Raw genomic sequence first — 27,470 nt, 5'->3', positions numbered from 1 at the left:
TCTTTATATTTTGCTTACACAGCCCCTTTAATGGCACATAGAAATCGCTGTAGCGTGGCTTTTTTTACACCTCCCTCTAATGTGTTGTGTTTAGATTCAATTTAAGTTTTATATTCAATTCACCTGCCCGACGCTCCGTCTCCAGCGCATTACTCGGCGCCGGAAAAAAAAAGGACTTTATAATGAATCCAATGTCATTTGTCAGCCATTAAAGCGAGATTTTTTATTTTTTTAAATATATCCGCTCCAAGGTCTGCAGGACAGGAATTTCACAAAGAATCCACCGCCAGAGACAAAAAGATTTCACATTTCTTTCATTTCTTTATACAGAGCGAGAGAAATATGTGCAGTATACGTCTGAATCACCAACGGAACAAGGGGTATGCTCTATAGACAGTATACAAATCACCAACGGAACACGACCCTGACCACGGGGGTATGCTCTATAGACAGTATACAAATCACCAACGTGGCACGATCCTGACCACGGGGGTATGCTCTATAGACAGTATACAACTCACCAACGTGGCACGATCCTGACCATGGGGTATGCTCTATATAGAGTATACAAATCACCAACCAAACACGACCCTGACCACGGGGGTATGCTCTATAGACGGTATACAAATCACCAACGGAAAACGACCCTGACCATGGGGTATGCTCTATATACAGTATACAAATCACCAACAGAACACGACCCTGACCACGGGGGTATGCTCTATATACAGTATACAAATCACCAACGGAACACGACCCTGACCACGGGGGTATGCTCTATATAGAGTATACAAATCACCAACGGAACACGACCCTGACCATGGGGTATGCTCTATATAGAGTATACAAATCACCAATGGAACACGACCCTGACCACGGGGGTATGCTCTATAGACAGTATACAAATCACCAACGGAACACGACCCTGACCACGGGGGTATGCTCTATAGACAGTATACAACTCACCAACGGAACACGACCCTGACCACAGGGGCATGCTCTATATACAGTATACAAATCACCAACGGAACACGACCCTGACCACGGGGGTATGCTCTATATACAGTATACAAATCACCAACGGAACACGACCCTGACCACGGGGGCATGCTCTATATACAGTATACAAATCACCAACGGAACACGACCCTGACCACGGGGGCATGCTCTATATACAGTATACAAATCACCAACGGAACACGACCCTGACCATGGGGGTATGCTCTATAGACAGTATACAACTCACCAACAGAACACGACCCTGACCACGGGGGTATGCTCTATAGACAGTATACAAATCACCAACAGAACACGACCCGACCATGGGGGTATGCTCCATAAACAGTATACATATCGCTAATGGGACACAACCCTAACCATGGGGGTATGCTCCCTATACAGTTTACATTTCCCCAATGAGAAACAACCCTGACCATAGGGGTAGGCTCTCTGTACAGTATACATACTGCCAATGGGACACAACCCTAACCATGGGGGTATGCTCCCTATAAAGTATACATATCGTCAATTTGACACAACCCTGACCATGGAGATATCCTCCCTATGCAGTACACATACCGCCAATGGGACACAGCCCTGAACACGGAGGTATGCTCCCTATACAGTATACATACAGCCAATAGGACACAACCCTAACCATGGGGGTATGCTCCCTATAAAGAATACATATCGTCAATGGGACACAACTGTAACCATGGGAATATGTTCCCTGTGCAGTATACATACCACCAATGAGACACAACCCTAAACACGGGGGTATGCTCCCTATGCAGTATACATATCGCCAATGGGACACAACCCCAACCATGGGGGTATGCTCCCTATAAAGTACACATACCGCCAATGGGACACAACCCTAAACGGGGGGGTATTCTCCCTATCCAGTATGCAAATTACCAATGGGACACAACCCTGACCATGGGGGCAAAAAAAATGCTTTATGGCCACCAGATGGCACTATCACAAGAAATAAATATGCTCCTAAGTGCCATCTAGTGGCCATAATGCAGCATTTTCTCTATTCATACATTTGAATTACAGAAAATATCGCCTACGAACATTCGATTTTGCCCCACAGAATGTACAGTATATTAAGTGCATTGTAGGACGGTGGAAATTTGACATTAGTATATGGGGTGTGCCCAGGGGTCCAGGCTGATGCAGACATAGGCGATACCTGATGGCAGTTTGTATTTTACATTGACTGGTACACTTGAAATAAAATCTATACAATATCATAGAAATGGTGGGGGAGGGGAGAGCGCGGGGCTCGGGAGCTAGATGGTTTTATTATTTGTGTGCAGCATTTATTCCTGAACAGCCGCTCAGTGGTGGAATTACACTTCCAGTCATGGGAATAATATACTGTATATGCGGAAATATCTATCGATTCATGAAGGTTATTGATTACGATTCTGCATGACAGCTGAGAGGTCTATTATTAAACATCGCGGATCCGAGAAACTACAGATAATAAAGTAATCTGTGGCTCTGTGTGCGTCCCGCAATGAACACATCACTGCATGAGGCCGGAGGCCTGGACGCGGAGCTCTGGAAGTCCCTGCTTATATTCCAATCATAGAACATTCTACAATGTGTGCGCTCAAAGGCGGTACAAACCGAGCAAAATGGCAACAGCTCCAGGACCTCAACCCTTCCATTAACCCTTCCATCAACCCTTCTATTAAACCTTCCATTAACCCTTCCATCAACCCTCTCATCAACCCTCCCATCAACCCTCCCATCAACCCTCCCATCAACCCTCCCATCAACCCTCCCATCAACCCTCCCATCAACCCTCCCATCAACTCTCCCATCAACCCTTCTATTAACCCTTCCATCAACCCTCTCATTAACCCTTCTATTAAACCTCCCATCAACCCTCTCATCAACCCTCCCATCAACCCTCTCATCAACCCTCCCATCAACCCTCTCATCAACCCTCCCATCAACCCTCTCATCAACCCTCCCATCAACCCTCTCATCAACCCTCTCATTAACCCTTCTATTAAACCTCCCATCAACCCTTCCATCAACCCTCCCATCAACCCTCCCATCAACCCTCTCATCAACCCTCTCATCAACCCTTCTATTAAACCTTCCATCAACCCTCCCATCAACCCTCCCATCAACCCTCTCATTAACCCTTCTATTAAACCTCCCATCAACCCTTCCATCAACCCTCCCATCAACCCTCTCATCAACCCTCTCATTAACCCTTCTATTAAACCTCTCATCAACCCTTCCATCAACCCTTCCATCAACCCTCTCATCAACCCTTCTATTAAACCTTCCATCAACTCTCCCATCAACTCTCCCATCAACTCTCCCATCAACCCTCCCATCAACTCTCCCATCAACCCTCTCATTAACCCTTCTATTAAACCTTCCATCAACCCTCCCATCAACCCTCTCATTAACCCTTCTATTAAACCTTCCATCAACCCTCCCATCAACTCTCCCATCAACTCTCTAATCAACTCTCCCATCAACCCTTCTATTAAACCTTCCATCAACCCTCCCATCAAACTTTCCATTAACCCTTCCATCAACCCTCCCATCAACCCTTCTATTAAACCTTCCATCAACCCTCCCTTCATCCCTCTCATTAACCCTTCTATTACACCTTCCATCAACCCTCCCATCAACCCTTCTATCAACGCTTCTATTAAACCTTCCATCAACCCTCCCATGAACTCTTCCATCAACCCTTCTATTAACCCTCCCATTAACCCTTCTATTAAACCTTCCATCAACCCTTCTATTAACCCTCCCATTAACCCTCTCATTAACCCTTCTATTAAACCTTCCATCAACCCTCCCATCAACCCTCCCATTAACCTTCCCATCAACCCTTCCATCAATGCTTCTATTCAACCTTCCATCAACTCTCCCATCTACCCTCCCATCAACTCTTCCATTGACCCTCCCATCGATCCTCCCATCAACCCTTCCATTAACCCTCACATCAACCATTCCATCAACCCTTCCATCAACCCTCCCTTCATCCCTCTCATTAACCCTTCTATTAAACCTTCCATCAACCCTCCCATCAACGCTTCTAATAAACCTTCCATCAACCCTCCCATTAACTCTCCCATCAATCCTTCCATCAACCCTTCCATCAATGCTTCTATTAAACCTTTCATCAACTCTCCCATCAACCCTCCCATCAACTTTTCCATTGACCCTCCCATCGATCCTCCCATCAACCCTTCCATCAACCCTTCCATTGATCCTTCCATCAACCCTATCATCATCCATTCGTCAATTAATTTATTTGCTTATTTTTATTTCTATCTATTATCTATCTTTCCATCTATCTAATCATCTGTCCCTCCTTTATCTGTGTCTATTTTTCTTTCTATTATCATTCTTTCTCTATCCATCCATTTGTGCATTTCAGGTATCTATCTATCTATCTATCTATCTATCTATCTATCTATCTATCTATCTATCTATCTATCTATCTATTATTCAATCGTTAAATCAATCAATCAATCAATCCATTCACCTGACCCTCTATCCATGTGCCTATTTTTCTATTTATCCTATCTATGTTGTTCCATTCATTCTCTATCTATCTATCTATCTATCTATCTATCTATCTATCTATCTATCTATCTATCTATCTATCTATCTATCTATCTATCTATCTATCTATCTATCTATCCATCTATCCATCTATCTATCTATCTATCTATCTATCTATCTATCTATCTATCACCTCTATACTTGCACACAGTTAAACGGTACATTTGGTTCAGAAATTCCGCTATCCCTCGGAAAGCTGGAATACTTTTATTATTTATTTATATTTTCTGCACGGAATCAATCTTGGGTCAAATGTTTCTCTCGTGGGGACGCGGCGCCTGGGACTTGTTTTCCAGGCAAATCCTAAAACAGCAATAACTCAATGAATGCCATTAGCAGCAGTGCTTGACCAAGCTCGGCGCAGTATTAATCACGCCGTACGAGACACAAGGAAGCATTGATTTGAATTAATTCTGAAAACATTTATCAAGTAAACAAGGACGGAGCTCATTGCTGGGAGAATTGTACCTTTTCCTGGGGAAAGATAGGAAGGTGTATGTATGCTGTGTATATATTAGAGCCGCAGTGCCAACTATAACCACTATGTGGCAGTGCTGTAGAAATGGTTTTCTCTCTGCTATATAATTGTCTATTTTACTGTAACATGTTTATTATAAGCTGTCAGGGGATATGGCATAAATCATACTTACATTGTTACACAAATGCAAAAGAAACGCATGATTGCGATGGTAATACCGGGCATAACCGGTGTAAACTGTAATATTGCAGCTGTAGAGAGACAATTAGCCAATCAGTGCCCAGCCAATACAGGTGACTCCTGTGCCATGGCATAAATGTACCCTGAGGCTCCATTCACATCTGAGGCTGCATTCACACTATAACGCTGCGTATTTTGCCGCGACAAATTGCGGCGTATTGTACCGCGATTTGCCGCGACAAAACGAGTCGTTTTAACCTTTTTTTTTTTAACAAAACATTGTTAACATTGTTGTCTATGCCGAACGCCAAAAGCCGCCTGAAAAAAAGGGCCTGGGACTTGTTTTGAGCTTCAGGCGTACGGCGTTTCGGCGTGGAGATGTGAACCATCTCCATAGACATCAATGTTAAATCACCCCTCCAGCGGCACGAGCGTCGGGCGTAAATACGCCAAGGTGTGAATGCAGCCTTAGTGTTTGGCTCCGCACCCCGTGCACCCTGCCTAGGATCGGCCCTGCACAAATGGCTGCGTACGAGCCGACGTACAATGAAATTTTGAGCCCTGCCCTAGAGAATAAAATGGCGGTTGTTGCAATATTTTATGTCGCACTACATTTGCGCAGCGGTCTTTCAAATGCAATTTTTTGGGAAATGAATAATAAAAAAATAAAAAAAAACAGTAAAGTTAGCCCAATTTTTTGGTATAAATGTAAAAGATTTCACGCCATGAGAATCGTGATCTTTATTCTAAGCAAAAAAAATTGTGATTCTCATTTTGGCCGGAATTGTGCAGCTCTAATTTGTGGGGGGGGGGGGGGGGGGGGGGGGGGACGTAAATTTGGTTCGGGTACATCGTTGAACGACCGTGCAATTGTCAGTTAAAGCGACGCAGTGTCGCATCGCAAAAAAAAAAATGGTCTGGTCATTAAGGGAGGGAAATCTTCCGGTCCAGAAGCTGAAGGTTGAATTCATACTTTTACACACAGGGCAGCCATCACAACTTTTGGGGCCCCTTACTCAGCTTTAGGCAGGGCCCCCCTGGAGCAGAGAACCGGGGGGGGGCGCTTCTCTCTCCAGCCGCAAGATAATAAGCGGGGGGGGGGGGGGGTAGTAGTAACGAAAGTGTCATCTCTTCTCTCTCCTGACGCAAGATGATAAGCGGGATGTGGGGGGGGGGGTCAAGTCTTCTCTTCACTCTCCTGCCACGAGTTGCTAAAGTCAGACGAAAAAAAAAAAAATAACGGGGGGGGGGGGGGGATCGAGGTTCCCTGCCGCGGGTTGCTAAAGCTGGGCCCCTGGGGACCATCGGACCCCTTACAGGTGTAATGCCTGTACCCCCCTGATGGCGGCCCTGCTTGCATTTAATGATGTTATCATGAATTCAGAACTGTAATAATATATACAGTAGGTGGAGCTATGATCCTGGTGATCTTGTCATCCTATAGATCTCCCTTATACATAGGATATGTCAATAGCCAATCATCTTCGGAAAGTGCCGTGAAAGAGTTAAGTCCGCCCGCAGCCAAGTAGAGTAGCAGACACTCCACGACTATCTGCCTGTTAGCGATGATCCAAATTAATAATAATTAATAACTGTGTTCACTTTGCACCAATTATATCGCGGCTGACGAGTGCAAATAACTCCTATTGTGGTCATACAATGGCGGTAATTGCTGGCAGGACTGTGACGGGCGGCGGGGGGAAGAGCTGGTTTGGGCTCAGATATGCAAAAATCTATTAGAGATTTGCATAACTGGCACCTCGTCAAACCGGCGGCGTGCGGCGGCAATGGAGAGTGGAAATGATGCAAGTCATATTATTTAAACTATTATTGAATGCGAGATTTATCGTATCACAGAATTCTGTATTTTTGCACAATATATAATTATTGAAAGTGAGATGTCTCGTCTCGCTGTCTGCAGATAACGCCGCCGAATAAATGCATAGATTTTTCTTATTGCCTGATAGCTTATTTTCTATTGATTTGACGGGAAATAAAATAACGGATCTTCTTCTTACGTGAAGGATATTCATAGCTTTACCGACAGCCAGGCGAAAGGTAAACAACTCCCAGCAAGTCCAAGGAATCGCAGTTCCAGCGCGGCCTCCTGATCGGGACTTGTGGCTTCTCAATGGCTTCCACCAGTCCTCATAGGAGCTGTCACGCCTACCTCTACTGGGATCCAGTGCTGGGCCTTCTCTTCAGTGTAGCGCAGGGTTTCACCTGGAGCAACAGCGCCCCATCCAATCAGGAAATATCACTTCTTATAGCCACTGCCTTAAAGTGTGTAGCGATGCATTATTATGCTTCAGCTGAGCCCTCTGCTGCAGTACTGATCTGTAACCTCATGTTTCCTGAGTCCTCCATGTCTGCCTCCAGCTTCTGGGTACTCAGTGGTGGCTGGTGCTCAAAACTTTTGGGAGGGGCGCAAACAAATATCAATTGCAGCCTCACTGTGCCCATCAATCGCAGCTACTGTGCCCATCAAACGCAGCCACTGTGCCCATCAATTGCCGCCACTGTGCCCATCAAACGTAGCCACTGTGCCACCAGTTTTCCCCATCAATTGCCGCCAGTTTGCCCCATCAATAGCCGCCAGTTTGCCCCATCAATAGCCGCCAGTTTGCCCCATCAATAGCCGCCAGTTTGCCCCATGTGTGTATATGAAGTCAGCGCCCTTCACGCCGTCCCGCCTCCTACTCGTTCATCTGTGACAAGGAGGAGGAGCTTTGTTACAGTGGACGGCGCGGACTTCCTATACACACACACACACACACACAACGCTGCTGTGAATCAGAGGGGACAATGTACTGTGTGAAACTGGTTTCTTTCCCTCCTCATCAATACTGAGATAGGGTACATGGGCACAGTGTGGTTGCTTATGGGCACAGTGTGGTTGCTTATGGGCACAGTGAGGCTGCATATGGGCACAGTGAGGCTGCAAATGGGCACAGTAAGGCGGAAAATGGGCACAGTAAGGAGGAAAATTGATACAGTGAGGCTACAGATGGGCATTGTTGACCCTCTTTTCCACTTACAGTAGCTGCCTCATTCTCACCCTAGGCTTATATTGGAGTCAATAATTTTTGCCAGTTTGGTTGCTTATGGGCACAGTGTGGTTGCTTATGGGCACACTGAGGCTGCATATGGGCACAGTAAGGCTGAAAATGGGCACAATAAGGCTGAAAATGGGCACATGGAGGCTAAACATGGGCACAGTGAGGCTACAGATGGGCATTGTTGACCCTCTTTTCCACTTACAGTAGCTGCCTCATTCTCACCCTAGGCTTATATTGGAGTCAATAAGTTTTCCCAGTTTATTGTGGTAAAATGAGGTGCCTCGGCTTATATTCGGGTCGGCTTATACTCGAGTATATCTATAAATATATACAACCTTCAATTTTTTTATATAAAAAAAATACAAGACACAGCAATCGACTTTTTTTCTTCTCGTGTTCCTGAGACACTCGGCCCCAGCTGCAGAGTCTGGTGTACAATTGTCCTCACCGACGTGATTGCAATCTATAAGAGAGCGCATTATTCTGATGAGTTTGGCCGCGGTGACTTTGCGTGCCTCCGAGTGATATTTTTTGCATGTAATTACTTATTTATTTCTGCAGGATAAACTCCAGACTCTCTTTCTTCCTGAAATTTACAACACAGAGTATTTTGCTTTGCTCGCGGCGCGCTCCGCTCTGCATTGTGACTGCCAAGGCCGGAGGCTTTACTCCCCTATTAGAGAGTTTCACGTGTCTTGGATTGAATTAGGTATTATCGGAGTTTTTGCCGGAATGTATTACCGGCTCACCCCACCTGCTTGGTACAATATATTCTCACTCATGAATAAAATTGATTTTTTTTACTTATTTTTTTCCCACCACAAAGACGTACAAAATGCCCGATGGAACCTCCAAACAGAGATATCTATAAATACAAAGTATGAAGAAGAAACTATAATAAATTATACATTATAATGGCTTGTCAACAATTTTAACCTGTTTTTTTTTAAGTTTTAAAACTTTTTGTAAATTTTTAATTGATTAATTTGCATAAATCTTTATTTTACAAATTGGATATTTGAACGGGACTTTTCCGGTACTAAATATGCAATTTCTGAAGATCACCTGTACATACCTGTTATCAGCCAATCATGTGGAAGCAACGCAAACCCTAAAACCTTGCAGATGCAGGTTGGGGGCTTCAGTTAGGCGGCCCAGTGGCGGTGCGTCTATAGAGCGCGCTGGAGCGCCGCCCCCCTCTGGCTCTCGCCCGCCACTGAGTCTAATAACATACATTTATGCATTGCATGAATGTATGTTATTGTTGCCGCTGCCGCTGGTCTATTCAGAGATGGCCGGAACCTGAGCGCCAGCCACCTGAATAAAGGCAGCTGGTTGGCTGTGCTGAAGTGCCTATCAGAGCCAGCGGCTCTGATAGGCTTTCCGAGTACAGCCCTTGGCTCCCGGATGTCTTATCCTTGGGACGTACGGGGTGCGTCCCTTGGATAAGACTGACGGCCGTCTCAGCCAATCAGGTTCCCCCGATTCTGGTTATCGGTAACCTGATTGGCTGAAGCGTCACCAAGGCGGGAGAAGATATCGTGGAAGGAGTAAGGTAAGTGCATTCTACAGGGCACAGCGGTGACAATGGGCACAGAGGCGACAAAGGGCAAAGTGGCATCAATGGGCACAGTGGTGAAAAAGGGCACAGTGGCATCAATAGGCACAGTGGTGACAAAGGGCACAGTGGTGACAAAGGGCACAGTGGTGACATGCACAGTGGCCACAATTAAAGGGCACAGTGGTGACAATTGGCACAGTGGCGACGTTTGATGGCATGGCACAGTGGTGACAATTGATGGCACAGTGGCTGTGTTTGATGGCGTGGCACAATGGCTGCGTTTGATGGCATGGCACAGTGACTGCGTTTGATGGCATGGCACAGTGACTGCGTTTGATGGCATGGCACAGTGACTGCGTTTGATGGCATGGCACAGTGACTGCGTTTGATGGCATGGCACAGTGACTGCGTTTGATGGCATGGCACAGTGATTGCGTTTGATGGCATGGCACAGTGACTGCGTTTGATGGCATGGCACAGTGACTGCGTTTGATGGCATGGCACAGTGACTGCGTTTGATGGCATAGTAACTGCATTTGATGGCATGGCACAGTGGCGATAATTGATGGCACAGTGGCTGTGTTTGATGGGCACAGTGAGGCTGCAATTTTTTTCTTTTCTTTTTTTTTTCGTTTGCGCCCCCAAAAATTGTGAGCACCAGCCGCCACTGGTTAGGCCTAATTTATGCTTGTGGTTGGTTGGCTGAAAACATTGGTGGTTAAATTATGTTTTTTACTGCCACCCCTTAAAGCGGAGGACAGAGGGGGGGGGGGGGAGTGGCGTAACCCCCGCGGTGGTCTATGCCCGGAAGTGGGTGCAAATACCTGTATTATACAGGTATCTGCACCCCCCTCCCCCCCGAAAGGTGCCAAATGTGACACCGGAGGGGGGCAGGGTTCCGAAAAGGTTCAGTTTTTGTGTTGACCTCCACTTTAAGCTGCAAAGGAAGCCGCACAGGGAATACATGTCACGGATTCCCCTGATTGAAACTAACAGAAAAGCTTGTTAGGAGCATGATAAGCGCTCAAGCTCCTTGTTCTGTCCCTAAGACAGAGAGCTAAACCTTCCTGCTCCATAAACTTCAGATACCATATTTCTTTGATCTTATTCACACGATCGGAATTTCTGACAACAAATGTTCGATGTGAGCCTTTGGTCAGATATTCTGACTGTGTGTAGGCTCTATCAGACATTTTGAGAGCTGGTTCTCAATTTTTCCGACAAGAACATTTCTTGTCCGAATTTCCCACTGTGTGTAGCCATTTCCGACGCAGAAAAGTGCTGCGCATGCTCGGAATCAATTAGATGCATGCTCTGAACCATTGTACTTAATTTTTCTTGGCTTGTCGTAGTGTTGTACGTCTCCGCGTTCTTGGCGATCGGAATTTCCGAGCAACATTCGTGCGACCGTGTGTAGTTAACCACTTAAGGACCCCTTCACGCCGTCGCGTGCACGCGACCCAGTCTGAAGCTCCGTGACCACGGCCGCGGGACTCGCGGACCCGATCGCCGCTGGAGTCCCGCGATCGGTCCCCGGAGCTGAAGAACGGGGAGAGTCGTGTGTAAACACAGCTTCCCCGTTCTTCACTGTGGCGCCGTCATCGATTGTGTGTCCCCTTATATAGGGAATCACAATCGATGACGTCACACCTACAGCCACACCCCCCTACAGTTGTAAACACACATGAGGTCACACATAACCCCTTCAGCGCCCCCTTGTGGTTAACTCCCAAACTGCAATTGTAATTTTCACAGTAAACAATGCATTTTCTGCTGTGAAAATGACAATGGTCCCAAAAATGGTGTCAAAATTGTCCAAAGTGTCCGCCATAATGTCGCAGTCATGAAAAAAATCGCTGATCGCCGCCATTAGTAGTAAAACGCTTATTGCGTTTTCTTTTACCAAAAATAGGTAGAAGAATACGTATCGGCCTAAACTGATATATATTTTTGGGGGATATTTATTATAGCAAAAAGTTAAAAATATTGCATTTTTTTTCAAAATTGTCCCTCTATTTTTGTTTATAGCGCAAAAAATAAAAACCGCAGAGGTGATCAAATACCACCAAAAGAAAGCTCTATTTGTGGGAAAAAAAATTTGTTTGGGAGCCACGTCGCACCCCCGCGCAATTGTCAGTTAAAGCGACGCAGTGCCGAATCGCAAAAACTGTCCGGGTCCTTTAGCTGCCTAAAGGTCCGGGTCTTAAGTGGTTAAGACAAGTTTGAGCCAACATCTGTTGGAATAAAAAAAATGGTTTTGTTGTCGGAATTTTCGATCGTGTGTATGCGGCATTAGATTTATTGGAACAAGCCAGGTGACACTACAAGTTGAAAAGACAAACATCAATCAGTACAATATTGCATATAATAAAGAAACAATGCTCTATAACAGAGAATGGGATAACAAAAACATACTTTTTAAGCTTGATAAGAGGTGATGGTGAGAGATTGAAGAAAAACATGCCTTACTGTCTCTGTAGTTTCTTAAAATGGAAGCTGAGTCACTTCCTCTAGAGAACTCTCCCAGAATGCACTGGTTCCTAACAACTTTATTAACACATTCTAGGAGAAAACAATATGTAACTATGCAAAACAGCAAGCTATACCAGAAAGGGAACAGTAGGTGGCGCCTGCGCTCTGCATATAACTTGCTTGGTGTAAATCAGGGGTCTCCAAACTGCGGCCCGAGGGCCAGATTTGGCCCTTTGCTAGCCTTTATCCGGCCCTTGGGGCACTATTCCTCCCATTGACACCAACAATGGGGCACTATATTATCCACTGATACCAATGATGGGATACTATTCCTCCTACTAATAGGGGGAATACTCCTTTTTCCTATTGACCACCAACCCTGAGGCCATATTTGTTCTCACTGATGCCGGGCCGTGACATTTTCTTCCCTTGCTGGCCCCAATCTGGCCCTCCTAAAGTCTGAAGGGCAATAAAGTGGCCCTTTGTTTAAAATGTTTGGAGACCCCTGGTGTAAATCAAGAAACCCAACATGTTGTTTAAGCACATAACACCAGTAAACTGAATAGAAGCCCGGTGGGCAGAACATTCCTACCCTGGAGTCTACCGCCCTGATGCCCTTTGCTTTGCCTGTGTCTCCGATGCCAGGAAAAAAGGCCCCTCTGTATGAGCCAGGGTGGTGAGGCCAACAAATAATGTCCTCGTTATTGGGCAGAGGGTCGGCTCCATCTTAGCCTTTGCCTATGGCCAACGACCACTTGATTGGCTGTGATTGGATATGGCGCTTTATCTAATCATCATAAGCCCAGGATTTGTGATAATATTCTGCTACTTAGCTCCTGAATGTTGCCTATTGAGTTCCTGTCTGCCTTGCCTTGCCATATGAATTCATATGTTATTGCCTGGAATATGGACCTGTATTTTTTCTGACCTTAAACTGTTTCTGATTTACACGTCTCTGTCACCTGCCCTCGCGTCGGACTGTTTATGATTTATACTTCTTTGCTGCCTGCCCCCCTGACCACAGATTTATTCGGGATAATACGGTGCCTTCTGCCTACCCTGACCACAGATAGTTATTGGATAGCGCTTTATACCACCTGCCGTGACCAAAGCCAGTGTCACGTCACGTACCTGGTGGAGATCGAGCTGTACAGAGGGCTTCTCTTGCACTTCCTGTCTGACACCCCTGGTAGTGATGGTAGGGAGTGACGGACACAGAGTGGCACGAGGGCCGATGTAATGGATGGCGCTTGGCAGGAACCAGATGGCTGGAGAGCGCTGGGCAGACACTGAGAACAGGAGCTCGGTATCGCTGGGTCAGCAGATGGAGGCGTAGCCGGACGTAAGCCAGGAAGTCATCAAAAGCTGGACAGAGCAGTTACCAGACGAGAGGCAGAGATGGGACACAGGCATGGTTCGGTACACAGTCGGGCAGCAAGGTACAGGAACATCAGGCAGAAGCGGAGTCAGACACAAGCCAGGATTAGGCAGGCAGAGGTCAAGGAGTAGGTTCAGGTGAAGCCGGGTCAAGGCACAGGAAACTGGAACAGGTCAGGTAACAGGCACTAGCTGAAAGACTACTCAGCAATGTTCATGTGTCAATGTTCAGTTTAAATAAGGTTCGTTGGCGCCCATGCGTGCACGTACGCGCGTGCCTGTGCGCGCCCGGGAATGCACCAATACAAGTCCCTCTTTGTGAACACACTGGCGTGCCCGTGCTTGTGCGCAGATGCGTGTCTGTTAGCTGGACTTCTCTTACAGCCAGCCTCTGGACATTTGTACAAAGACTCCCCTACCATGATTGGGCCAGATCCTTCTGAAGATCAGGTACTTTCCTCTGTTACCTTCGCTCAGCCCCTTGTGCCAACAGGCCAGAAACATTAGCATTGTGTACCAAGCCCTGGGGGGCAACTAAGTGCTGGTAGGCGTCCCTGCCTTAAGGGAATGAGGGCTGCTAATGGTGAAGCAATGGAAGCAAGGGAACAAGGGTGCCCACTGCCAGCAGATGGTTGTGGGGGGCAACAAACTTGAAAGGGGGAGGGGTGGGGGAGACAATAGTACACTGATTGGGTGGGGAGGATCAATACAGAAATAAGGGGACAATGGCACCCAGAGGAGGAAGGGAAAAAACAGTGCTCAGCTGGGGGTGGAGAGGAATGATAGCACTTAAAGGGGGAAATGAGGAACAATAGTGCCCAGTTGGGAGTGAGGAGGGACAATTGTGCCAATTTGGGGGTGAGGAGGAACAGTAGTAATCAGCTGGGGGTAAGGAGGGGCAATAGTGTCCAGTTGGGGTGGGGGTAAATACTGATATCAGTGTAAAGCACTTGTAAAGAATAAAAAAGGAGTTTGGCATATATTGGGGGAGGACAGTTCCTCTCCGAATATAGGGATTTTTTAAGTGAGATGTGTTGCTCTTGGTATATAAGGTAGGCGCACAAAACACAAAGTTTAAAGTAGTATCAAAAATAATTTAATTATGACAATATAAAATATCATATTTCATATAATTTACATAATAAGGTATACATATGGTCATAAACCACAGTTTCATGAAAAACAAAGTAAAGGGAAAACAGGTTATTTGAAGGAAGATTCATGCGAGTTTGCCAACTAGTTTCGCACTTATATGTGCTTCATCAGGGCTTGCATAATGTTCCTGTTCCTTTTATGTATGTAGCAGTCTGCGTACGACATAAAGATTCATCATTAATACAACAGTTTATTATATTTATGTGATTTTAAACTTTGGACAAATGTGTTTTAAACATATATATAGAAGGGGGAGTATATAGCGCGCTTACCATTTCCGTTAAAAAGCTCATAGAACTGGGCAGAAAGACCTGCCTCAGATTCAGCAGGGGGGGCACTGGATGCAATCAGGAGACTCGTTACTCCACTTATAATCAATGGAAGCCAGATCCACTTGATTTTAGCAGGTGCGGACAATGAAATGTTTGGAAGGTTCAACACAAAAGAGGATATAGATGACTAATAGTTGTATTTATATTCTTTCTAAAAACAAGCAAAAAGGTTTAAATAATATTAGAGAGTCTAAAAGAGTATGTATATATTAGTTAATATATTAAGTGTCCATGCATTTAATGATTGTTATAGAATAGAGTATATCCAATGAGAGCTTAATGGCGATGTTTACCTTAATAATAGCAAGATTAAGATTAATTTTTGTACTGTTAGATGAATCCTAGGGGGTTCCCAAAAGGTTTTCACAAAATTCTATGAATGAAAAGTAAATATAAAAATATACAAGTTTTAATAGTTATTCTATAAAGAGTAATAACAAACATAGTGCCTGTGACTGAATGTCATAATGAGGCAATAGTCTAAATATATAAGAGCAGAAGTTTTTTTACCTTAAGTAGTAAATGGGAAAAGATATATTAATATTTCCAGTTGTAATCCATGAATGTAATGCCTCCGTTGAATTACAAGTAATATTGATAACGTGGTCCAAATAAAGTACCATATGTTACCACTTGAATTCTACAGGGAGATAAATACAAAAAGGGAATTAATATTTGGGATAGTAGAGATGGCTAAATAGCCTAAGTGAGACACTAATTAATCAGAGTAAAAGATCGTCATTACCTTTGTTGAATAGTGGCAGCATAAGGACAAAAGGGTCCGTGTGCTAGCTTCACAAGTTTAGTTGTGTTGTCCTTCCTCCAGCTGTCCAAGTCAGCGTCTGACATATACACTGTCCGCGCTGACTTAAATAGCTGCATTTCCACCGGAAGTGAAAAGAGTCAAGGCTGACCCCTGGCATCACTTCCGGTTCACGTGTCCCAAAACGAATGCGCACGCAGATTATGCGCTTCAGCGTGATGACATATGCTGGAGCGCATAATGAAGAGACGTAAACCGGACGTCTCTTACCAGCCAAGGGAAAACGATCGGCCGGATGTGCGTGTGCGTCCCATCCGATGAACTTGATGGGAGACAGAGGCGTCTAGGATAACGCGCCCCCTGTGTTGGGACATGTGATTGGCCGCACCACGCTTAGTGTGAGGTCCAATCTCTCTTTGCATCAAGAAGTCCCCTGCATAATGAATCGTACAGCTCAAAGCTCAAAAAGCAGAAATAATAATTTAGTATACAGTAATACTCAAAGCATATATAATTAGGCATATAGTTAACTCTGGAGAGACAAGCCAGAGTCTGTTCTTAATTTTACATCACAAAACATCCAATAGTGGTTCAGTTTTACATTGCCTGATATAAGGAGAGAAATGATAGAGGCAGTGTCCATAGTAGTACCGATTGTTTAGAGATTTTACTACCGTCCAGCTATTTTATCATACGACCTAACAGAGCAAAATAAAGCATTGTAGTCATAAAATAGCAGGATTAAATCAGACTGGAATGAAAAGTATCTAAATACAAAGAATACATACAAAAATACATATAAAAGATATATATGTATATATCTATATATACATATAGATATTTTGACGTGAGGGGCGAAGCTATAGAGCCAACCAAACAAATCAAGAGTTGTATACCTATCGGAGCATCCACTGAATATATAGGAGCATAGTAAAATTAAGGTAGACCTAGCAATGACCCATATGTAGCAACTGAAGATGGTTATATAAATACCGGGTCCTTAAGTAACATCTCAGTGATTCAAAGCCAGTGACAACTGGTTATAATAATAAACAGCTCAAAAGCTTTGACTATAAAAAGGGTTTGAATGACAAAGATGTGTTAAGCCCTGGCAAATATGTGGCTCGCTGGTCAAAAATCCAACGAGCTTCGCGTTGGAGGATTTTTTTGTCGAAGTCCCCACCTCTTTCTGGTAAGGGAATGACTTCCAATGCAAAAAAAGAAATAAATGAAGGGTCATAGCTATGGTGCAGGCCTACATGTTTACAAATAGGAGTATAGAGCAATCCCGCATCTAAATAATAGAGATGGTCCTTAATTCTTCTCGCAAAAGTTCTTTTCGTCTTTCCTATATAGAATGCTCCACAGCGACATTTGGCAAGATATATAATGCCTATGGTTGTGCAATTGGCATGCCTCTTGGACTTAAGGAAACCTCCTCTAGGGAGTGAACAGCCATCTCCTTCCTCAATCCAAGGGCAGATATCACATTGTCCACACTTATAGGTACCTGGTATCTCAGGCTCCTGAGGATCCGGAGCATCAGGTACCAGGTGGCTATGTGTGAGACCATCTTTGATGGACCTACATTTCCTATAAACAATTTCCGGTCTCTGGGAAATGTATTTTGAGATAATGGGGTCTTCGGCAAGGAAATGCCAATTATGGCTGACCAGTTGGCGGAAGATGTTTTGATCAGAGCTAAAAGTAGTTATAAGTTTGGTTGTCGGATAAAGCACTTATCTTGCACTGAAGGTCTGTGTACTGTTGCCAGGACTATAGATCGCTCCATACATAAAGCTGGAGCTGGGTGCTGAATGGTTGAGGAGGGTATGTAAGGTGGACCTGTTGCTTTGGTCTGCATGGTTCACTTTAAGGTCACCATTTCTTTCAGTCTGGCTGAATCCCTGCTAGATGCATCATGTATTACGAATGCAGAGGCTCTCACAGGCCCCCTAGAGGCACAGGCCCTCGGTCCGTGCCCGAGTCCCCGATGGGTCAGTCCGCCCCTGAGCTGAATCCCTGCTAGATGCATCATATACTACAGATGCAGAGTCTCTCACCGGCCCGCTAGCGGCACAGGCCCTCGGCCCCTCGGTCCGTGCCCGAGTCCCCGATGGGTCAATCCGCCCCTGGTCTGGTGTTCTCTCCAGTTGGTGGCCCTCTAGATGACCTCCTAGACTTGTCTATGTCTTGAAGGTCCCAGTTTGTGGTGGACATACCAGCATTCTGTCACCGGCATGACCTTGCTGCTCCTTCAGTTTTTTTTTGTTTTGTTTTGGGAGAATTTTGGAAATTGATGGCATGTCAACTTTCGCCGCACAAAAGAAAACGTACTGTCAGACGCCCAGCCAGTAAAACAAGCATGTTTATGCTAATCTATTTCGCCTCGACACATTGTAAATTCTTTCCTAATGCATTAATTATGACTCCACGCAGACCAGTAATTATTTCAGATATGCTAATTAGAAAGCATTTTCCTTCGACTAACACACATATCAGTAAACAAGTGGAATGAATTCCCCCAGGATATGATAAAAAGATAAAAAGATAATGATTTCCTCTTGACTGCGGCTCGGAGAGTTTAGCCCCCAATCAAGGCGTAATTATAGATGAGTTCGGAGAACGTTCTCTTCGTACAGGTGTGAGGTCCAAATCACTTGTGTGTTCAGTCTTCTGTAAAAGTTACATTAAAGGGACACTCCACGATTCTATGGCATATGCTTTTCATCTTGGCATCCTGTTTTGCTTTGGATGGAGATGGAAAGAGATGGAATTCCCCAGGATTCCTTCTAGGATCCCTGTCAGATCTTCCGGGATTCTTTGTAGGATTCTTGTTGGGTTTTCCAAGATTCCTCTTGAATCTTGCTGGGTTTTCCAGAATTCCTTATAGGGTCCTTGCTGGGTCTTCCAGGAATCCTCATAGGATCCCTGCTGGTCCTCCAGGATTCCAAAAAGGATTCAGAACCGCCAGAGGGTGAGGAAAGATATCCAATCTTTCCTCACCCTTTGCCCATTCTGAATCCCATATTGGTCCTCATTAATGAACTCCATCCTCACTTTGGATGAGTCGGAACTCCTACTATTGACCTGGCCAGTTGACACTCTGGCAGGTAGCAGACAAAAGCATAGTCAGATCCAGGCAGAGGTCATGGAAGATAGCAGATAAGAGAGTAGTCAGGATCAGGCAGAGGTCATGGCAGGTAGCAGACAAAAGGATAGTCAGATCCAGGCAGAGGTCATGGCAGGTAGCAGACCTGAGAGTAGTCATGTCCATGTCCCTTATCCCCTTCCCCTTTTTTGATTCCACAAAGGATCCTGGGTTTTCCAGGATTCCTCAAAAATCCCTGACGCATCTTCCAGGATTCTTTGTAGGATCCCTGAATGGTCTTCCAGGATCCCTTGCAGGGTCCCTGCTGGATTCCTCACAGGATCCCTGCTGGGTTCTCCAGGATTCCTTGTAGGATCTCTGTGGCTCTTCCAGGATTCCTCACAGGATACCTGCTGGGTTCTCCAGGATTCCTTGTAGAATCTCTGTGGCTCTTCCAGGATTCCTCACAGGATACCTGCTGGGTTCTCCAGAATTCCTTGTAGAATCTCTGTGGCTCTTCCAGGATTCCTTGCAGGATCCCTGCTGGGTTCTCCAGGATACCTTGTAGGGTCCATGCAGGGTCATCCAAGATTTCATTCAGGATTCCTACCAGGATTTCCAGGATTCCTAAAAAATCTCCACTATCTCCCAGACCAGTAATGATGTTTGGCATATCCTATGACCAGAAGGGTATGCAAGCCCCATCTTTTTAAGTGTCTGGTGCCGTGTCTAATCATCAGATGCCTGAGGAAGAGCATTATATAATCTACCCACAACCCGGATAGACCTGACTATTCTCTTGCTTGCTGCCTACCGAGACCTCTGCCTGGACCGAACTACTCATTTGCTTGCCATCTGTCTAGACTTTTGCTCTGATTATTTTCTCACTTGTCACCTGCTGCAACCTCTACCTGGACCTGACTACTCTCTTGTCTGCTACCTGCCATGACCTCTGCCTGGATCTGACTATCCTTTTGTCTGCTACCTGCCATGACCTCTGCCTGATCCTGACTATGTTCTTGTCTGCTATCTGCCATGACCTCTGCCTGGATCTTACTATCCTTTTGTCTGCTACCTGCCATAACCTCTGCCTGATCCATTCCTGACTACTCTCTTGTCTGCTATCTTCCATGACCTCTGCCTGGATCTGACTATGCTTTTGTCTGCTACCTGCCATAACCTCTGCCTGATCCTGACTACTCTCTTGTCTGCTACCTGCCATGACCTCTGCCTCTATCTTAATATTCTTTTGTCTGCTACCTGCCATAATCTGCCTGATCCTGACTACTCTCTTGTCTGCTATCTGCCAAGACCTCTGCCTGGATCTGACTATCCCTTTGTCTGCTACCTGCCATGACCTCTGCCTGATCTGGACTACTCTCTTGTCTACCACCTTGTTGTGAACTTTCCCCACACTGTAGCCCTTCTGTTATTACAATGCCTTGGTAGGACAATCATGGGGTCCATGGCCTGGTGCCAATTATTGAAAAGGGAAACCAAGGCTTACAGGGGTTTCTGACATACCTCCATCATCAGTAGCACAAGAAAAAGGTCAACTGGTGCTTAGACTCCACACCTTGGGTCATTGCAGCTGCTGCCATTCCTACAATTATAAAATGTAAAATTGTCAGGGCTGGGCTCAGCCCTTCCATTTCTGAGCTGGCCGCTCAGCTGTCAGCTAATTGCCAGCTCCTATCTCTCCACAGTGACTCACCTGTTGATCCTGCTCGTCAGTCCTGCCTGCTTAAGCCTTCCAGCTCAGTTGCTCTCTGCCTTCACCTTGGTCAACATCACAGAGACTCCTCTCCTGCGTTCCTGTTGAAGACTTGCTTGGCTGACGTTCCTTCTGGCTCCTGATCCTGCTTGTTGTTCTACTACGTTAATCTCTGGCTCTCTGACATTTGGCTTGGCTGACAATCCGATCCAGTTGCTGAACTCTGGCTATGGTTTGACTACGCTTACTCTGTTTATCTTTTTATTATTATTATTATTATTATTATTATTATTAATAATAAACAAGTGTGATTAACTGTACTTCTGTCTCAGTCTGATTCATGGTTTCTGTCAAAAGTATGGCGGCCCTCGCAAAGCACATAGAATCTAAAAAGCAAATAATAAACTTTGTATCCGGGAACATTCAAGGAACAGCAATAAAATAAAATCTGACGGAACGCTCACATCGCTTTTCTTTTACCCGAGCCGAACGCGCCGGCAGGTTCATTTACCTTGCAAATTGCTGTTAAATCGACAAAATTAAACCCCAAATTTCTTAATAAATTTTAATTCCTGTTTGAAGTAAATCAGCAGATCGGGATTTTTTTTTTTCCGGCAGTCAATTTTTTTAATTATCGGGTTGGGAACAAATTCTGCCGTAATTTTCATTAATTTGGATCTCGCAGAGCGGCGGGCACACAAGAGGACAAATTCTTAAAAATAACCCATAGATATTTTTTTGTATTATTTTCTCCTTTCCTGTTGAAAAGTGAACCTGATATTAACATCAATCACGGTCTATAAAAGTCACCTTGAAGTACGGAGCTGTCAGAAACTCAGTGCTTAGAAAAAAAATAAAATGTTCTAAAGCCGGAGTGATTTTCTTTTTCTAAACCGAGTTTAAAGCTGAAGTTTAATCTGCTTTTATTTTGCCTTTCCTGTCGTCAACATGCTGTTTTTATAACATACTTTATTTTAGATCTACTGATGTCATCACTGGGTCTCTGTGCTTCTATAAAAAATGGGGGGGGGGGGGCAGAGAAAGACACATAGGGAGACCGGAGGAGAACAGGGGTGCAGAGAAGGACACGGAGGGGGGCCAGAGGAGAAAACAGGGGACAGAGAAGGACATGAAGGGGGGCAGAGGGGAGAACAGGGGGCGGAGAAGGACACGGAGGGGGGCCAGAGGAGAAAACAGGGGGCAGAGAAGGACACGAAGGGGGGCAGAGGGGAGAACAGGGGGCGGAGAAGGACATGGAGGGGTGTCGCTGGAAAACATGTGGACACGGAGGGGGGCCGGAGAACTGGGGGGGGGCGGAGAACGAAATAAAATTGAGCTGGAGGAGATCATGGGGCAGAGAAGGACACGGAGGGGTGCCGGAAGAAAACGAGGGAGGCGGAGAAGGACACGGAGGGGGGCTGAGGGGAGAGCGGGGGCGGAGCAAGAATTGGAGGGGGCCCAGAGGAGAACGGGGGGCAGAGAAGGACATGAAGGGGGGCAAAGGGGAAAGGGGGAGGCATAGAAGGACATGGAGGGGGCAGAGAAGGACACTGAGGGGGCCAGAGGAAAACAGGGGGGCAGGGAAGGACACAGAGGGGAGCCAGAGGAGAACAGGGGCCAGAGAAGGACACTGAGGGAGGCCAGAGAACAGGGGATGGCGGAGGACGACACAGGGGGGCTGGAGGAGAACAGGGGAGGGTGGCGAAGGACATGGAGGAGGGCTGCAGGAGAACTGGGGGGGGCAAAGAAAGACACGGAGGGAGGCCAGAGATTAGGGGGCAGCAGAGAAGGACACTGAGGGGGGCCAGAGGAGAAAAGGGGGGCAGAGAAGGAGATGGAGGGGGGCTGAAGGAGAACAGGGGGGCAGAGAAAGACACAGAGGGGGCCAGAGAAGGACAGGGGACCAGAGTAATGGCCAGAGGAGAAGCACACAGGAAGCAGCTGGGGATTTGGATACATGCCAGAGGCTCCAATTGGCTTCCAAAAAGGGTGGATTTGAGGCACAGAGCCCACCCAGTTGTGTGACAATAGCGAATGAATATTCCAAATTTTCACACTGATTCTCCTCCTGGCCAATCAGAGACCCATTACCCGATTGTCTGAAAGGACAGGCGATACTATTGGAGGAGGAAGTAGGCGCATGGGGTGGCGCCGTGATCCAAAAAAGAAGAAGCTAGCTGAGTGCCAATCAAGGCTGTATAATCAATACACCTGACTGTGCATTATTCACCCCTCCCTGCCGAGCGCGGACCACATTTACATGAAGGTGACTGCATTTCCTGAACCGTCTTCCAAATGAGGGTCATATGTTAGGGGAGATGGTCAGGTAGAATCAGGAAAAATAGGGATGAATGTAAACTTTTATAAAATATTCACTGGTGGTGAACCAATCGCTGTCATTGAAAATGCATAAAAGATTCACATGCAGTCAATGTTTGCTTAAAGATGGATGATACTGTGTGAGAATCGAATGCAACCATGCTCAACCAGGGTTTTATGTCATCCTAGCGTTCCTCTTGATGTTGCTCTCCCGTGTAACCTTTGGGTTGCTCCTCCTGAGGTTGCTGCTCCAGGTAAACCTAGGATTCCTTCTAAGGCTGCTCCTCCATTTAACTCTAGGGTTCTTCTTGAGGTTTCTGCTCCATGCAACCCTAGGATTCCTTCTGAGCTTGCTGCTCCATGTAACCTTAGGGTTCCCCTAAGATTGCACCTCCATGTAACCCTAGGGTTCCTCCTGAGATTTCTCCCCCATGTAACCCCAGGGTTTCTCCTGAGGTTGCTCCCCCATCTAACCCTAGGGTTTCTCCTGAGGTTGCTCCTTCATGTAACCCCAGGGGTTCCTCCAGAGGCTGTTCTTTCATGTAACTCTATGGTTCCTCTGAGGTTGCTCCCGCATGTAAACCTAGGGTTCCTCCTGAGGTTGCTCCCCCCTGTAACCCTAGGGTTTCTCCTGAAGTTCCTCTTTGAGCTTCAGCTAATTGACCTCCAGTGATGATTCCTGCATAGTTCTGGGACCAATGCCTCCTGGCATAGCCAGCTGCATGACACCAATTACCTTTTAGCTATCTCTACAATTGGCATACTGACTACTACTGTAAGGGGGGCATTCTTCTCACTGACCACCGCTGTAAAGGGGGCATTCTTCCCATTGACCACCTCTGTAAGGGGACATTCTACCCATTGGCCACAAATGTTAGGGTCATTTTATCACTGCCCCCTAACGAATTGGTTTTAGCATGGGTTCCCCAAGACCTTAGGATGATTTCAAGGGTTCTTTTGAAGTAAGAAAATTGCCTCCAATACTCACATTGTCACTATCAATATTGCGATCAATTCAAGTTTGAGGGAAGCCTTCAAGGACAATGTGAACATTGTCCAGACCAGGGCTGTCTTAATGAGAGGGCAGACCTGGGCACTGCCCAGGGGCCCTAACTGAATGGGGGGCCCCTGCACTGTCCCCAAAGCAGCTGGTCCTTGAGCCCACGCTGCCCCGTAATTGGAGGCCCCATGATGGCATTGAGAGTGATAGATACACAGGGGAGGCAGTCTGCCTCCTACCTACTTGATGTCTGTGTACCTGCACTGTCATCATTGTAGGGGCTCCAGAGCGTTGCTTTGCCCCGGGGCCCATGATGCTATTAAGATGGCCCTGGTCCAGACTAACTTAATGTTTGCAGATGACAATGCGATACTTGCTGACATGAATGTAGAGGTCACATCCTTTACCATGTTACCCACATCGTTCAATCTTACGACCTAAGAATTAGTAGGGATAAGACCAAAGTGACCACCATGGATGGATTATAGGCCAGCGTTCACCTCGATGATTGAGCAGGTCCAAGAATTCAAATAGCTAGGATCATTGGTGCATGAGAAGATGATTGCATCCACTACTGAAGTCCAGAGCAGGATCAACCAGCCAACAGTAGTGTTCACCTCACTCAAATGGCGTGCCCCTTGGAAGAAGGCCAACATCTCCACCAAGAAAAAAAATTGCCTCCTCCGAACATTGATCCTTAGAATTGTTCAGTGCGGTTCGGAAACATGGACTCAAATCTGACTTTAAACATTTCCACGGCCTTCCAAATGCAACATCTAAGGCAGAAATGCAATGCCTAAGACAGTCTTTGTGATTGCCATCGGAATGAGACAATTCAGAAAAGCTGCAATCATTAATCTTCAGTAAAGGATCAAATCCAAAAAACACAGATATGTGCTATGATTTGGCCAAATTTGCAGAATGAATTAGTTGCCATGCTGATATCAACCTGTCCACTGGAGGATTCAATGGGCAGCACAGAAGAAAAAACGCTGCTCAAACAAATCAAGGAAGACAAACAGGTGCCATCAACTGAACTTTGAGGTGGCCAGAAATATAACCCCCAAACGCTAAGGGTGGAAGCAACACATGTGAGCAGCACATGGACTAAAGTGGAACCTACAGCAGAGTATTGGTTGAGAAGAAAGAAGAAGGAAGAAGAAAGACAAAAGAAGGAAGAAGATGGAAAAAGAAGAAGGAAGATGAGGGAAGAAGAAAGATGGAAGAAGAAGAAGGAGGAAGACGATGAAGGAAGAAGAAAAAAGATGAAGGAAGAGGAAGGAAGAAGAAGAAGAAGGAAGATGAAGGAAGACTAAAGAAGAAGATGAAGGAAGAAGATGGAAAAAGAAGAAGGAAGATGAAGAAGAAGAAAGAAGATGAAGGAAGAAGAAAGACAAATAAAGAAGATGAAGGAAGAAGAAAGACGAATAAAGCAGATGAAGGAAGAATATGGAAAAAGAAGGAAGATGAAGAAGAAGGAAGATGAAGGAAGAAGAAGGAAGAAGAAGGAAGATGAAGAAGATGGAAGATGAAGGAAGACGGAAGAAAAAGGAAGACGATGAAGGAAAAAGATGGAAAAAGAAGGAAGAATAATAAGAAAGACGAAAGAAGAAAGAAGAAGATGAAGGAAGAATATGGAAAAAGAAGAAAGATGAAGAAGAAGGAAGATGAAGGAAGAAGAAAGACGAAAGAAGAAGAAGAAGAAGAAGAAGAAGAAGAAGAAGAAGAAGAAGAAGGAAGAATATGGAAAAAGGAGAAGGAAGATGAAGGAAGAAGAAAGACGAAAGAAGAAGAAGAAGAAGAAGAAGAAGAAGGAAGAATATGGAAAAAGGAGAAGGAAGATGAAGGAAGAAGAAAGACGAAAGAAGAAATGAAGAAGATGGAAAAAGAAGGAAGATGAAGAAGTAAGATGAAGGAAGAAGAAAGACGAAAGAAAAAGGAAGAAAATGAAGGAAGAAGATGGAAAAAGAGGAAGGAAGATGAAGGAAGATGAAGGAAGAAGAAAGAAGAAAAAAGAAGAAAAAAGAAGAAGATGAAGGAAGACTATGGAAAAGGAAGAAGAAAGATGAAGAAGAAAGAAGATGAAAGGAAGAAGGATGAAAGAAGAAGAAGAAGGAAGAAGATGGAAAAAGAAGGAAGATGAAGGAAGAAGAAGGAAGATAAATAAGAAGAAAGAAGAAGGAAGAAGATGGGAAAAGAAGACAGAAGATGAAGAAGAAGGAAGATGAAGGAAGGAGAAATACGAAAGAAGAAGGAAGAAGATGGAAGAAGGATGATGAAGAAGAGGAAATGCGAAAGAAGAAGGAAGAAGATGAAGGAAGAAAATAAAAAAAAAAGAAGGAAGATGAAGGAAAAAGAAGGAAGAGGAAGGAAGAAGAAGGAAGATGAAGAAGGAAGATGAAGTAGGAATATGAAAGAAGAAGAAAGACGAAAGAAGAAGGAAGAAGATGAAGGAAGAAAATAAAAAAAAAAGAAGGAAGATGAAGGAAAAAGAAGGAAGAGGAAGGAAGAAGAAGAAGGAAGATGAAGAAGGAAGATGAAGTAGGAATATGAAAGAAGAAGAAAGACGAAAGAAGAAGGAAGAAGATGGAAAAAGAAGAAGGAAGATGAAGGAAGAAGAAAGACGAAAGAAGAAGGAAGAAGAAGAAAATAAAGGAAGAAGATGGAAAAAGAAGAAAGATGAAGTAAGAGAAAGGAAGATGAAGAAATAAGAAGACAAAAGAAGAAGGAAGAGGAAAGAAGAAGAAAGAAGAAGCTCTGGACTGGTCTTACTCTGAGCTTACTCTGATTTCACTGCACGCTGCAAGCTTTTCTTTCACCACATTGCGTCTCCACCTCTCACTGAACCAAAAAAACGTTGATTTTGCCTTAAATTCCCCATATCAGAATGGCGGGTAAACTCTAAACCTCGCCTGCTGCACTCTACGATTTCCTTTATCATCGGGAGATTTAAAGCGTTGCCGTAGAAGTTTTCAGAACGGCGTCTCCGCAGCTCCCATTAACCAGACAAGTTCATTTTCAATCTGACAAGGTTAGGTAAAGCAAAAGGTTGCGTTAGCTGGCGGGTAACATATTGCGGGGGGTGGGGGGGGGGGGAGGAGGGGCAGAGGGGGGGGAATTGGTCCGTAATGACACATTCTGCGTTCTGCCGGAGTTTACCTTCGCGGACGAAAATGCAGAATTCAAATCCATGTGACAGAAAGCCATTAGGTGAAGCCATCTGTAAACGCACCAATTTCGCTGCCTCCCAACGCATGAAATGGAAGGGCGCGCGTTTAATAAAAGTGACATCCGAAGCGACGGCATTTCCATTCCACCTCCCGCAAAAATATTTCACTTTTATTTACATTTTGTT

At 45.2% G+C, this 27,470-nt stretch overlaps 1 protein-coding gene across 1 annotated transcript; it reads left to right on the top strand.

Annotated features, from left to right (window-relative positions):
• The first annotated feature begins 2,613 nt into the window (after nucleotides 1-2,613).
• On the top strand, nucleotides 2,614-4,347 carry LOC120917416 (proline-rich extensin-like protein EPR1). The gene has a single exon (XM_040328692.1). It carries the CDS (start codon nucleotides 2,614-2,616, stop codon nucleotides 4,345-4,347), a length of 1,734 nt encoding a protein of 577 aa, XP_040184626.1.
• The last annotated feature ends 23,123 nt before the right edge of the window (nucleotides 4,348-27,470 follow it).

Source organism: Rana temporaria, chromosome 11 (genome assembly GCF_905171775.1).
Source record: "Rana temporaria chromosome 11, aRanTem1.1, whole genome shotgun sequence".
NCBI lineage: Eukaryota > Metazoa > Chordata > Amphibia > Anura > Ranidae > Rana > Rana temporaria.
This window is presented reverse-complemented; position numbering and strand designations above follow the sequence as displayed.